Source organism: Python bivittatus, unplaced genomic scaffold, assembly GCF_059951505.1.
Source record: "Python bivittatus isolate LINGU-HERP-01145 unplaced genomic scaffold, Pbiv_v1 ctg000580_np1212, whole genome shotgun sequence".
Classification (NCBI taxonomy): domain Eukaryota; kingdom Metazoa; phylum Chordata; class Lepidosauria; order Squamata; family Pythonidae; genus Python; species Python bivittatus.
In genome coordinates this window covers 1,033,479-1,048,552 of record NW_028277087.1, presented here as the reverse complement: position 1 = coordinate 1,048,552, position 15,074 = coordinate 1,033,479, and the positions used below count along the sequence as shown (strand labels likewise).

General features: G+C 46.4%; 1 protein-coding gene across 2 annotated transcripts in view; it reads right to left on the bottom strand.

Annotated features, from left to right (window-relative positions):
- Positions 1-265: 265 nt before the first annotated feature.
- Positions 266-15,074, bottom strand: part of SEMA6B (semaphorin 6B) — a 148,421-nt gene continuing 133,612 nt past the window's right edge. For both annotated transcript variants that reach the window (XM_088149321.1, XM_088149322.1), the window contains exons 15-17: positions 10,545-10,622; positions 9,337-9,395; positions 266-5,713 (exon numbers count right to left, since the gene is read on the bottom strand). In XM_088149321.1, coding sequence (XP_088005447.1) covers positions 4,728-5,713; positions 9,337-9,395; positions 10,545-10,622 — 1,123 coding nt within the window. In that variant the 3' untranslated portion in view covers positions 266-4,727. The remainder of the gene's footprint in view (positions 5,714-9,336; positions 9,396-10,544; positions 10,623-15,074) is intronic.

Here is a 15,074-nt window from a genome sequence, read left to right as displayed (position 1 = left end):
TCACCTGGGGGGCGGGGAACGGTCACAGCCCACCAGTACCCCTGCTCTCCCCAGCTTTTTTTTTTTTTGCAGGGATACACTGCCTTTCAACATGGAGGTTTCATTCAGCCCAGTGCAAACTGTGGGGTATGCAGAGTCGTGCCGAATTTGCTCACATCCCTTCCAATGGTGTTTAGAGCAGTGTTTCTCAACCTTGGCAACTTTAAGACGTGTGGACTTCAACTCCCAGAATCCCCCAGCCAGCCATGCTGGCTGGGGGATTCTGGGAGTTGAAGTCCACACGTCTTAAAGTTGCCAAGATTGAGAAACACTGGTTTAGAGATTTGTCAAAGGGGGCCACTGAGGACCGAATGGCTGAGTTCACACAATTCTCCAAGCCCTAAAACGGTTCGCCCAACTCAGCGGACGTGTTCACGGAACATGCAAGGAGAGATCCCTGATGTTCTGCGGCCATTTGCCCACGGGGACCACTAGTCTCTTCCTAGCGTCTCCCACCCGTGGCTGAAAGGAGAAAAAGCCTGTGACTTCGGTACGATGATGGTTGGACGGCTCTAGAAACAGGTCCTCAAACTTTTTGAGGCTGCAGAACCTGTCTAAAAAAAATTCTCGGAACTTGATTGAGAGGCAAAGCTCTAGTAACAGAAGATGGGTGGTATGTGCATGAAAAACTGGGCACTAGAAGTCTGTCGTTCCCTTGTGGTTGGTTCACATCACACACCAAACCAGTGTTCCTCAACCTCAGCAACTTTGAGATGGGTGGACTTCAACTCCCAGAATTCCCCAGCCAGCATGGGCAGTGCAGAGAATTCTGGAACTTGAAAACGGCCCTTTCTGCAAGTAGATTTGGGCTCCCAGAATTCCCCAGCCGGCAGATTCATTGCTGAGAATTCCAGGAGGTAAAGATCACCTTTCCAACAAGTAGACTTCAATTCCCATAATTCCCCAACCAGCATGGCCATCGCTGAGAATTCTGGGAGTTGAAGATTTCCCTTCCAAAAAGTAGACTTAGGTTCCCAGGATTCCCCAGCCAGCATGGCCAACAGTCAAGTGCTAAGACAACTACGGCTGGCTGGATTCTGTTCCTGCTCACCTTGGGTGTGCATTTTACACTGCTCACCCGTTGTAAAAAAGGCAGTGGTCCGTTTCACACGGGGGTTGAGGTCTAAACTGTGCACAAAGGAGGAGGAGGAGGAGGAGGAGGAGGAGGAGGGTTTCTGCCTCCCTGCTGTCCTTGGGTCTTGAAATTTTTCTGAAGCTTTTGGAAATATAAAAGTGGTTGAAATCTCACGGGAAGGCCCCGTTTCTCGAGGAGTCTCTGTTCTCGCGTTCCATCTGTAAGAATGCAGGCGAGCGTTACAAGCTTTCAACACTCTTGCCCAAAATAAATGTGAATTCTCTTGAAAATCACAAGATTCCAGAGCTTAGCAGAAGGAGGCTGTTGAAATCTTGCTAAGCCTGGCGTTATTGTGAAATTCATATCATATATACATATATATGATATACGTATCATGTGTGTGCGTGCGTGTACACACACACACACACACCTTTTCAAAATCCCTACTGAAGAAGCCACCGTGCCTAATTTGTGTGTCAGAAATGGTGGTGAGCTCTCGCCTCCTAGTCTCGCGTTCCAACAGGAGACAGCCCAAAGAGAGAGAGAAAAAAGGCTTTCTCTAGTTTGTACCCAAGACTGGTGGGTCAGAGGTAGAGTGCTACTGGAGAGAGGAGCTCTGCTTAGCTGGCATAGCTCACAGAGAAAGATGGGGGGGGCTTAATCCAGTAATGCGTCAATTTCACAAGGAACCATTGCAACGCTGAATGCTCAGATGGGTTTAGCATTAACACGTGCCCCAAGTATGAACACGCGCGCACGCACACACACACACACACACAGAGAAGTTGTGTTCACCCAGCGCATACACAGAGGTTGCGTTCGCCCGGTTATTGAACTAACTCCTCTTCTAGGTTTTGAACACCCCGAACCATAAACTGACCCGTTGGGCAGGACTCCCGCAACGTGCTGAGCAACCGAAACTAACCGAGCTTAGATGTTTGTAGGGAAACAGCCTCTGGGTTTGTAACCGTGCTGGGCAGTTGTGCCAAGACAGTCCCCGCTGCTGCCCTTTGTGCTTTCCCGGCCTGGAAAGAGCTGGAAGAGCAGAGCTTCAAATAAAAGCAGCCGTCCGTTTTGCCAGCCCGGTTCCTGCTCCTGCCCACCGGCTTAACAGCGCGTGCCAAGGGTAAGGCAAGCGGAGGGCAGTTCCACCGGCTCGTTCGGGGCTAAAGCTACAGTCCTTAATTTTCCTCCAAAAAAGCACACATTTATGGCGCTGCATTTAAGGTGCCAGCGCAGCCGGGCACCGATAGAACAAGATCGGAAAGTCACAGCCGGATGGCTTCTGTTTCGTAATCAGCAAAAGAGCTCTCCTCGGACGGGTTTGCCTGTTATTAAACCTCTGTGCTTAGAGAAGGATTTTCAAAATTGCTTCTGACTCATTCCATTGCAATGCCCGAGAAGGTAATTCAGTGATTAACAGCCTCAGCTGGTATGTTCGGAAACTCTGTCTCTCTGGCTGAGTGCCTGCTCTTCGCTCACTTCCTTCCAAAGGACAGGAAAGGGTGGAGGAGAAACTGGCTTCCATCGGAGCCATTCTTGTGGAGGTCCCTCTGCAACCCCAAATGAAAAAGCTTGGCAGAGCCAACCTCTCTCAGAGGACTCCTGTTGCAATCCTGTGTGAGTCACACCGTCCTGAGTTTCTGCCTTGTGCCAGGATGCATACATCATCCTGTGCCAATGAGAAAGAAATGGGGCTCAGCTACCAGAGGTTTGGGAGATACTGGGGGGGGGGGGGGCTGGGTTGCCCTCCTTGTCCAACCAGATCAACTGAAGACCACACATCCACATTCACACAACATGCTAAGCTTGGTTAGCATTAATCTTGGTTAATCTGCTGTGGCTTGCTGTGCTTTGGAAGCCTGCCCTGTTGGAGGATCAGATGCACCGTGTAATAAACCCCATGAATGATTAAGCGTGTTGTATGAATGACCTCAAGTGGCCTTCCCTGGGGGGAGGAGGGCACAGTCTGCTGTCCTGGGCAGGATGGAAACAACTGTGAGCGTCAAGAGAAGATATTTTACTTTCTGCCTTGGTTCTGCCCATCACGTCTTCTAGCCCATGTGTACAGCTGCCAACGTTCTCCTTTTTTTAATCGAAGAAGGCAGATGGAAGAACTCGATCGAAAACCATTTTGTCTGCCCAAGGCGCTCCATGGAAGACCAGTTCTGGCTATGGTTCCATGGAGCTTCCATGGAGTGCAGAGGCAGGACAAGGGACCTACACTTCTGGTTCCTGTTCAGATGCCCGATGAAACCCCAGTCCTGTATCTGTAGCAGGGTTTGGCAGCAAGGGCTCGCCAACATGTCACAGTCCTCTGGAAACCCAAATTGGAGTCAGCCTCTTCAGGCTGGCTTTCCAAACTCACTTCCTCTGCCCCGCTATGAAATTGGACAAAACTCTTTTAACAAAGAGCTTGTACCAACCCGACCAAGCTGGCCAGGCCACCCTCCTGCTCCTCTTTTAAGGCTGGGTTCGTATAACGCACTAAGTTAAAATGGGATTGGCCAGTTTACTTTCTGTCTGTGGCGCAAACTCAGGATTTTGTTCTATAAAGGGCAGTTCAGGAAGTGGCAGTTTTAGCATGCTGTGCAAAGCCAGAGTGTTTTGGTAAGAAACGGCATTTTAAAAAGCTGGAGACCCTGTCAAGGGGGGCCAAACTGGGACTGCTGAAAGGTGAGGCTCCTTAGAAGCCCAGGCAGAGTGCCAAGAAAGCTGGGCTTAATTTCCACTTCCCCCCACTGTCACGATCCACCTTTTAACCACCTGTGTAACACCCAGGAATCCTGTCCTCGAAGCTGGTGTGAAAAGAATACAACCTTTGCAGTGGTGGGACCCAGTTGTAGCACCAGTGAGAAGGGGAGTCGGGGTCTCTTCCCCCAAGAAAGTTCTCGTTCCTAGAAAGGAACAGCAGCCCTGCTGGAGCATAGGATGTGCGTTCACATCTGTGCATGTCGGCGTGCGTGGGACCCGCTGGAACCGCACAAAAAACAGGAGGAGGAAAAAGGAAATTGACAATTATAATTTTTGGAAATCTCTTCCAGAGTCTGGAACAGAATCCAGAGCACCCCACCCTTCCAGAGCAAAAAAAAAAGGGGGGGGAGGAGAAAAGCAACTGGGAGGGCCCCCCCAAATGCTTTGTGCAGCCTTCCCAATCTTTCCTTAGCAGCGGATACGGGTTGCCATTCATTTCACGATCGCTGTTCCTTCCTGTCCCATCCTACTAAGAGTACCTTTGCCCACGCACGGGTGGGGCAGTGCCCGGGTCTGCCCCTGCCTGCCCACCCCCTCAGGGAGGAGGAGGAGTTTCGCAAAGGCAAGGAAGAATCCAATGAGGAAGAGCCAGGATGAAGAGAACCCCAACACACACACACACACACGAAGAAGAGGTCCTCCTGTTGTGCCTCCAACAGATCCTTCCTGGGACCATCTGTACGCCTGGGAAGGGGGCGTGCCAGCCCCTCCATTCCACCTAAGGGGGAATCAAGCGTCTCTCACTGTCGTTTTCCTGCTTTGCTCTTCCTCCTCCTCCTCCTCCTCCTCTCTGCAGCGAAACCCCACCCCTTTGCGAGGAAGAAGGTTGCCAAGCCAAGCCACGCACCCCTGACCAGCCCTATTTGACAGAGGAAGGAGTCCGCTCCGCGCCACTGTATTTCAAGAGATGGCTGAAGTCTGTCAGGGTGTGCTGAGGGCCCAGCGTCGGGGTCCGCTGGGCCCGGGCGTAAGCTGTCTGACCTTCCCCGCTGTTGAACGTGTGCGTGCGCTTCAGGTGAGTGCTCCCCTTGCTGGCTGTGTTGTTACTATTGAAGTTCAGCTTCTCGGGGTTCCACTGACTCCCCGTGTCCCCACTTGGAGCAGAGACGACCCGCCGCCGGTCTGGGCTGTCGTGTGGCGTGATGGGCAGCTCGCTGCCATAGGAGCTCCGAGTCCCGCAGGGTCGGTGTGCCGGCGGGCCTTGCTGCGGCTGGATGCCCCTCGGCCCCTCGCCACCGCTAACCGGGAGGTAGCGCATGTCCAGCGAGAGGTCGGCTCCTTCGTCGTCCAGCTCTTGGTCCATCAACACGGACTGGCAGGAAATGGGGATGACCCGCCCGGAGCTCAGGTGAGACGGCACCGGGGTGTGTCCCGCGTGGAGAAGGATGACCGAGGAGGGTGGGTCTCCCCCTCGCAGGGAGGCGTTAATGAGATTGTGGCTGTATTCCCAGCTGCATGGTTTGGGACACCGTTTCTGCTGCAAGGGGGTTTGTTCTGGGGTGGGGAGTACCCCCGAATCCAGGTCATGCTGGCCCACCTTAATCAGTCCCTTGGGCCACCCGTTCTGCATGAGGGGAGCCAGCAAGTTCTCCGGCTGCCCGCCGGGTCCCCGGGAGCGCCGGTCCCCCAGCCTGCTGACGCTGACGACGGATTCGCCGTGCGCGAGGATGTTCTCCTTGTCTTTGCGGCGGGCCAGTTCCTTGCGGTCTCGATGCCCGATGAACCAGCACACGCTGAAGCCCGAGATCACCGCTCCGATGACGAAGGCGGCCACCGAAGAGATGACCAGCAAGTTGACGGAGACCAGCCCGTTGGGTTCGTCCACAAAGCTTTCGGTCACCAGCCCTGGGGAGGAGATTGGGACGTTAGACGGCAGCCGTAGCAGGAGCCAGGAGCGTATGCCAGGGATGGGGAAGGGGTTGCAACAAGAGGGAAATCTGAAGCGGGGGGGCTTTTCTGCAGAAACTCCCCTTCTGGGGAACCCCCACATTCAGGAGACTTTTAATAACACTTTTTTCCCACTCATATTTGGGGACTGAGGCGTGAGTGGGTTGACATACCAAGGTTGGGACGAATCTGGTTGTTTGAATTTATTCATTTTCCTCCATGAATAAATGAACGAGTGTAAAGTTTTCGATTCATTTATTTAATGGGGTTCTCTTTATCTAGCTGTAGGAGTTGTGTGGAGATCACATTTTAAGGTCATATTTATGTGGAAATATTGAAAATTCAAGAAGGTTCACATACTTCTAAGCACCACTGTATAAGGCATCATGGTTTGGTGATGGTAACATAATAATTGCTGATCAGATCTTTTAATTGTTGATATATCGAGAATTTCAATAATATGGTTGATGCCTGTATGGTTACATATTGTAAGTGGTCGCTTGTAATCAGAATCTGGCAGTTGAAGGGGCATGAAGGCATTTGGGAAAAAAACAAAAATTACGTTTGGAAAAAAACCCCAAAAAATTATGGAGAAACAGTCAAGCAGGAAACAATACCCTAATCAAAGAACTACCAACTCAGACAGACAATCAAGCCGTAAACAACAGCCTAATCAAGGAACTACTAAGGAGAAAACCACACCCCCACCAGCACTGACAGATACCACCGCACGTAAACAGAGAGCAAACCCCACTCCATCTAGCACTGAAGATGTTACCTGGCTGGGTAATGAAACATCTGCAAGAAAAGGACCAAGCTCAGAGAACCGCAGTTCCACCCTGAGCTACACAGATTCTCTTTTATTGGAAACCAAAATTAGTAATAAAACGAAATTAGAAACAAAATAAATAAAAAAATAAGAAATAAAATAAAACAAAAGCATTAAAACTGAAAACTGAAAAACAAGAAATACACTAAAATAAAAAATTAAGGAATGAAATAAAAACTAAGGAATAAAATAAAATAAAAGATTAAGAAATAAAATAAGAAATAAGAAATAAAATAAAAGACTAAGAAATAAAATAAAACAAAAAACTAAGGAATAAAACCAAAAATTGAGAAATAAAATAAAAAATTAAGAAAAAATAAAAAATAATAAAAATAAAAGATTAAGAAATAAAATAAAACAAAAAACTAAGGAATAAAATAAAAAATTAAGAAAGGAAGAAACAAATAAAGAAATAAAATAAAGAAAAAAATGAAATGAAATAAAAGCATTAAGACATAAAATTAAAAAGCAAGAAATACAATAAAATAAAAAATAAAATAAAAACTAAAGTAAAATAAAGGGTTAAGAAATTAAATAAAATAAAAACTAAGAAGTAAAATAAAATAAAAGGTTAAGAATTAAAATAAAACAAAAAATAAAGAAATAAAATAAAACAAACAATAAAGAAATAAAATAAAAAATAAGAAATAAAATAAAACAAAAAATGAAGAAATAAAACAAAACAAAAAATAAAGAAATAAAATAAAAAATAAGAAATAAAATAAAAGGTTAAGAAATAAAATAAAACAAAAAATGAAGAAATAAAACAAAACAAAAAATAAAGAAATAAAATAAAAAATAAGAAATAAAATAAAAGATTAAGAAATAAAATAAAATAAAAAATTAAGAAATAAAATAAAACAAAAAATTAAGAAATAAAATAAAATAAAAAATAAAGAAATCAAATAAAAAATAAGAAATAAAATGAAAGATTAAGAAATCAAATAAAACAAAAAATTAAGAAGTAAAATAAAATAAAAGCATTAAGAAATCAAATAAGATAGGCCGAGGCACGAATGACAACCACGGTCTGAGAATTTTGTGGAATAATTAGCAGTCTGTAGCTGGAGACGCTCGGTTTTAAATTCTGCTCCCCTTTTGCTCTCCCAGCCGGCCTGGCTTCACCGCAGCGCCAGGCAGTAAATCTCAGATCTCCAGAAACTGAACTCCTTATTCAGAAAGAGGCTTGCTCAGCAGGAATCGGAAGACCTGACTTGGCCACGTTCGACTCCTGAGGATCATTTTGTTTGAACGAGGGCTGGCTTTTCCATCCTCCTCTTACTTATCTGAAATTTATCTGACGGATCTCCCCGGTCCCATCACGGGCACTTTTCAAACTGCACGGCTGCGATGCCGCTTGCGTTCGCGTTCCTGGATTCTGAGCTCATTTCATCCGATCCATTTGCCATTATTACGCGGTAGGTATTTTATCCTGGTCTGTGCGGCCCCTTGGTTAAAAGCCCCCCGATAAGAAGAACCGCGGGATGAACGGACCAGAACCCAGAGACGCAGAGAAGCGGATTTGCCACCGTCAAAGCCATGGTATCTTTCTCTGCCCCAGGATTTATAGATGGGGAAGACCCAGGGGGGATTGCAGAAGGAATGGGAGGGAGAGGAGACATGAAAATCGACAGACCGATGCGTCGGTCGGCGGTTTATCACATCGGTGGCGGCGTGGCCCAGGTGAGGAGAAAGCTTGGAAGAAGCGTTTCGGATGATTCGAAGAGACTCTGCCTGATTTAACCCGGGTTAGCATTAAAGGGATCTTCCTAACATCTGTGTAGCTCTTCTTTCCTTTGATGTATTAAGGCCTTAGGGCAGTGTTTCTCAACCTCGGCGACTTTAAGCTGTGTGGACTTCAACTATCTGGCTGGGGAATTCTGGGAGTTGAAGTCCACACAGCTTAAAGTCGCCGAGGTTGAGAAACACTGCCTTAGGGTTTAATGTCTGGGGTTTCTTATCTTCAGGCATGAACATCTGGAAATTGCAACTCCTTCCAGCCCTTCCACCACCCACCCTTTCTCACTGGATTATTCTGCAGATCCGACAAGGGGAAGAAAATGAGCCTTGCATCTTGAGTTATTGGAAGAGGGGCTCTACTATATAAACAACCCCCTTTTTTTTAGGATGAGAAAGCAATTGGGCGTTTGGTCTTTTTTTAGCAGCGACTTCACAATTCTGGAGTCCAAACTTGGGGCAAAACACACACGTGCGATTTCTGAAGCAGCCCACGGGGTTGGTAAGAGACACAGTCCTTTAGACATCTGGGCACAACTGTACAGCTTCTGATGCCCCAACCGGTTTTTTTTTTAAACATCTGGGGAAATGATGCTCAATATCTATTTCTGAAGACGTCTGTGGAATAGGGACAACTAAATAAGCCTGGGGCTTCACCTGGTTTTGGTGCCTCGGGGGTGACTTTATTGAAATAACAATTAAAATAAAAGTAATGTATTTATTTATTATTAAATGGGTATGCTGCCCATCTACCCCAAGGGGTGACTCTGGGCGGCCCACAATTAAACATCGGAAGCCTATAAACAAAGGAAAATACCCCATAAATAATTAAATACTCAATCCATTAAAATCCGATAAAACAAACCCTCTACATAAATATTAAAGACGTTCAAGATTAAAGATGGCCCTCTTTTGCAGAGGATGCAATGGGGGTTCAATAGCAAGATTTGCACCACCCTTGCCCAGCACCCCTCTTGCTAGCTCTGCCATGTTTGGACCAGGAATGGACGCCTACCTTCACAGTCACCAAGATAAGAGGTCTTGACGCCAGCAATGTCTTGTTCAAACACCAGCCTGTAAATCGATGGAAAAGGAGATGTGAGTGTTATAGAACCTTCTGAGGATTTATAGAACAGTGTTTCTCAACCTTGGCCAGTTTAAGATGGGTGGACTTCAACGCCCAGAATTCCCCAGCCAGCCATGGCTGGCTGGGGAATTCTGGGCGTTGAAGTCCACCCATCTTAAACTGGCCAAGGTTGAGAAACACTGTTGTAGAAGATGGCTGGAATCCCCAAAGCGGATAAGTAACTGGTGAAAAGTTTGATTTCTTAAATATCAAGCCAGGGGTCGGGTTTTTTTCACCTATCTTTCTTTGAGTTCTCTCCTCCCCACTTTTCCTAGCACGTTTCCCCCCCAAATCCATTCTGGGCATCCTTGAATCAAAGAAAATATTGGACAGCCCAGACAAGGTTTCAGACTTAAGCCTGCCTGTGCTATTCAGACAAAAAGTCCTGTTTTAGGATCAGAAAATTACACGCACGGAGGTGGTTTTGACGAACATCAAGTCCAATCATTCTTCGACGTTAGAACCGGGAGAGACAGTCTTGGTGAAGTACCTCTCATGAAGGTGAATATATTCACAGGTGTTTTTTTCTTTTCTTTTCCCTTTCTTTCATTTCCCTTCTCTTTTATTTATTAATTTAATTAATGTATTTATTTATTAAATTTGCCCCCGCCCATCTCCCCCTAATGGGGGACTCTGGGCGGCTTGCAACTGATTAAAACAATAAATAATAAAATAAATGAAAACAACAAATAAAAATACAATTGCATATAACCTAACGCTATATATAATAATAACTAAATAACTTAACTTTTGTATTCTGTGTGGTTTTTTTTTTAAACTGGATACTCTGTTTTTTCAGTAAAAAAGTAAAAAAAAAAAGGAAGACAGTAAAAGACCATCTTTTTCTTGACATGGTCATAAACCCAGTTTGCCTCTCCCTGGAATCAGTGGCTTTTCAGATGTGTGTGGGGGGCTGAATAGTCAACTATTATAGTTTAGTGGATTTCTGCACTGAGAAAGGAGCTGGGCTAGGTGATCTCTAAGTTCCCTTCTAACTCATGCCATCGATGGGCCTTTAAGAAGGAACCAGAGACTTTGTCTTCTCTCTCTCCGCCCATCTCTGCCCCACAGCAACGCCATCCGAACTCTTCGAATACCTGGGGTTCCGTTCCAGAAAAATGCAGGATCCTTCGGGGGTCCAGCCACAGTATGGATCATGGCTTGCCAAACAATTCCTGAAGGGCAGAAAACAAAGAAAGGGGAAGGGGGAGGTTACTCGAACCCAGTCGGAGGAGCAGATCCAACTGGAATGCCGCCAAGGCCCCTCTTCCCAATGCCTCTTAACAGACAAGGATCCTCTTCCCACAGTGTTTGGTACCTTGCAAGTTTGCAAACTCGCCTTCAGCAACTTGGCCCCCCGCCCCACTCTAGAGGGACTGCCCACTGGAAGACTTTCCAACTTATCCGTCAAGTATCACACCGTGCAAAGCTATTAGATGTTCTTGGTGGGCATTCTTGGAAGAATCTGCCATGAGCTACAGATGGGACAACCTTGCCATGTCCTTTCAGAAGGGTTTGTGAGTAAGGGTTGCTGAACCCCCTTGTGCATCCATCTGCAATTTAAGAAAAGAAATGCCCCAAAATGTGTGCGCATCCAATATATTTGCTCTCCATGGACACGTTCTAACCATTCTGGACCTCTCCTACTCCACAAAGTGGTTACAAGGGGAGAAGAGGCTGAGAACTTTTTGGAAGGTGCCACTTGGACCTTCCAGAGGACAGATGGAAAACAATTCCAATCATGCCGTAACCAAATACAAGCCACATTTTAGCATTTACAAGGATGCAAAACCGAAAGAACCACCTTCTACCCTGTGTGATTGTGCTGGGATTCTCAAAAACCGAATTCTGCAAACGTTCTCAGCGCTGAGGTGCAGCTGGAAACCCACGTCTCACTGCTTGGGGTGACATTTTTCATGTTATTTTTCTCAAACTTGCAGAAAAACTCCCTTTGCAAGGGGTTTCAGTTGAGTTCACCACTCGGAGAGGATTCGGTATGGGAACGGCACGTCCCCAAGGCCATTCCTGTTTTTCCTCCCAATTGCCAAATGCACGCTCCTGTCCAACATTCACACGGAGAATCCGAGAACATCCCTCTGAATTCTGCCCCGTCTGCCACCAACAAAGCCCTCCGGGTTTTTGACCTTCCGCTCTGCGACAAGCCTGCTCTTTTGTTTTATTCATCATTTTTTAAGTGCCTGCCTTCAGCTGTGTTCTAAATTTTACTGCCAATCCTTGTCCGGGGATCAGGTATTTCAGCAGAGAACTGGTGAATCATAGGATTTTCGTCTCTGGCAATTAAGCCCAGAAACGTTGCCAACGCGGCAGAGGGGGGTAAAGGCCACTGTGCTGGGTGACAAATGATGCTAATATGCCTTTGCAGTTGCGATGGCCGGCGGCTTTCTTCGATAATTGGCCAAAGACCTCACAAACAGATGCACGAGGCTGCTTGCTTCGTCCATGAAATGTGGCATTGGCTGAACACGGCCCAGGAGCAGCGGTTGGCTGGGAATGTTTTTAGGCTCAGCTGAAAAACTGTCTACGTGCAAAATTCCGTATAGGAGGAGAGCTGGGTTAGTTTTGGGTGGCAAAAAATTAGGAGTCTGGTAGCATCTTTGAGGTAGCCCAGACAAGGAATACAGCCAGAAGTACTAGCTCTATCTTTAATTGTAAGGTTACACGAACAGAATCTTGCAAGACTGAAAGTATTTCTCCCCTCCTTTCCTTTTGCTCTCCGGAAAACTCGGGAGGGTCCCTTCTGAGACGCTTCCCACGCCCTTTTTCCTTCTGTGGGCTGAGACACCTTTTACACGCTGGTTGTCCTGTCTGTGGCTCTTCCTCCTGTCTCCCAGGGTCATTCCCACAGACCATTACATGCTTCTTTGGCCAACCACTTTTATTCAAAGGCATAAGCTTTCACAAATGAAATTGGTTAGTCGGGAAAGGTGTTCCGCTCCTGATTTTATGCAATATTCCTGTAATTGTAGGCACGCTCCTTTGCATAGGAGTAGGAAGAGGAGTAGAGGGCCACTGAGACTCAAAGCAAAACGCCCAGCAACCAGTGGGCCCTATGCTTCCCCTAATTCTTTGCAATCCTTGATGCATGCACAATCCTGATGCGTACATACAGTGCTTGAGTAGGGATGGGATGTCCCAGGTGCGAATCCACTCTCAGCTACAGGAGCTCATTGGGGACTCTGATCCAGTTTTTCTCTGTTTGAAAGAGTCTGTCTCTGGTAGGCAGAAGATTCAATGAAAATGCTTAATCTCTTGATATGCTAATAAATTCAACCCCAGTTGTTGACGTTTTCGATTGAGCCAGATCCAAAAATGCTAGAGAGTTCCTGGAAGGTTGGCATTCTGACAAATCAGCCATCAACCCGCCCATAGAGATAGGACCCGTTTCAAAGATATAACCAAAACTCAAGGAAGGAGACAAACAACGTGGAGAACATCTTTTCCAGCAACATCCAGATAACCAGGAAACAGCACCAGATAAATAGGGAAGAAACAATACCTAAGCAAGAAACTATCAAGGAAGAAACCCCACCGGAACCAAGGCCCTTCAGACAGCCAATCATCACCTGATGACTGGACTACTGCGATGCCCTCTACGTGGGGCTGCCCTTGAACACCACCCGGAAGCTATAGTTGGTCCAGAATGCAGTGGCACTGGCAGGGACGGGCTTGTCACAGTAGGCGCATGTGTGCCCGCCAAGGGATGTCCAGCTTGTTCAGCTTCTAGGTTGTGCTATGCCCGCCTTTTTCATCAGCAGTGTCCCACTGCTTGGCAAGCTGCACAGGTTGCCACTTTGCTTTTGGGTGTGTCAACTCTCTCTGCAGGGCGCCATTCAAGGTGCTGGGTATCCCCTTTAAAGCCCTTCATGGCATAAGGGTTGGCACACAGCTTCCGTCTGTCTGGTGAGGCCAGGCAGTGCGGGCACACTTCGGGTCCCGTTGATCCAACAATGTCCTCTTGCAGGAAGCGGGCCTTCTTGGGGGTGGGCCCTGCCCTCCAGAATGACTTTGCCCCGACGATCTGTATTGCTCCCATCTGAATGACTTTCTGGAACCTGTTAAAATTTTGAAATTGTTTTCCTGGCCTTAGGATAGGATGCTGGTGAGGTCCCCGTGGTTTTGAGGGGGGGGGGTTGTGATTAGGAGTTGCTGTTCTGGTTGGCTGTATTCTTTTTGATATGTGTTTTCTTTTATTTAAGTGACCCAGTTGTTGAAGCGTTGGGAGGGAGGGAGGGAGGGAGGGAGGGGAGAAAGAGGAAGGAAGGAAGGGAGGAAGGAAGGAAGGAAAGGAGGAAGGAAGGAAGGAAGGAAGGAAGGAAGGAAGGAAGGAAGGAAGGAAGGAAGGAAGGTAGGAAGGAAGGAAGGAAGGAAAGGAGGAAGGAAGGAAGGAAGGAAGGAAGGAAGGAAGGAAGGAAGGAAGGAAGGAAGGAAGGAAATGGGATGAATTGGCATTGTTTATATCAGTGTTTCTCAACCTTGGCAGCTTTCAGATGGGTGAACTCCAACTCCCAGAATTCCCCAGCCAGCTTGGCTGGGGAATTCTGGGAGTTGGAGTTCACCCATCTGAAAGCTGCCAAGGCTGAGACATGCTGGTTTATATTAATGGCTGCAAGAGTTTTATACGCCTTTTACTGGAAAAGTCCTTTAACCTTTTCTTTGGAAGAATGGCTAACTAAATTGTGGAACGTGCCTCATTGTCTAGAATAACCTTGTATTTAAAAAGGAGATTTGACCTAGAATTTAATTTTAATTGGAAACCCTTCTCGGACTACAGTTTTATACACGCAGTTGTGCCACATCCAAAATTTGGGTTTCAAAGTCCTTCTTTTCACTTGATGTATAATTTACAGCATTGACTTAATCCATTATTTACTACCGATCGTTTCCTTTTAAGGATTTGAACAGCGTTAACCAAGCATTTTGAGTGTAAAGTTCAAAAGGGATATGTATGTTGCTTAGCAAATGGATAGAAGAATCTCTTCTAATGATGTAGCAGAATGATTATTATTATAGTTTTATGTTAGTTGAGATTTGCTGCTTATCTGCCTGGGTTATTTTAATTGTACTCGATTTTCTGACCTGTACTACCTACTTCTTATATTTTTTCCAAGATATATAATAATAATAAAAAAGAAAGAAATCAAGAAAAAAGGAAACTCCTTTCATGTATTTACCAGTGGTACCTCGGTTCACGAACTTACAGTGGTACCTCAGGATACGAACGCCTCTACTAACGAACATTTCGGGTTACGACCAACTCGGGATACGTCCAGAGTCACGGAATGGATTAAGTTCGTATCCCGAGGTACCACTGTAATTCGTTCCACGATTCTGGTCGCGAACCGAATCAAATTTCCCCATAAGCTTCAATGTAAATAAGGTTAATCTGCTCTGAACCATATGTATATTTTTTTTTAACCACAAAAATATGAAACAAAGTACAGGGGATCTCGCCTAGAGGACGTCACAGCCACGTATCAGAGCAGGGAAGGTGGCCGCGGGTCGTGTTCGTCACCCGATGCGGAGTTCGCAAACGGAAGCAAAATTTTGCGAACGCTGCTGTTCGCGAACCGAATTGTTCGTGAACAGAAGCGTTCGTGAGCCGAGGT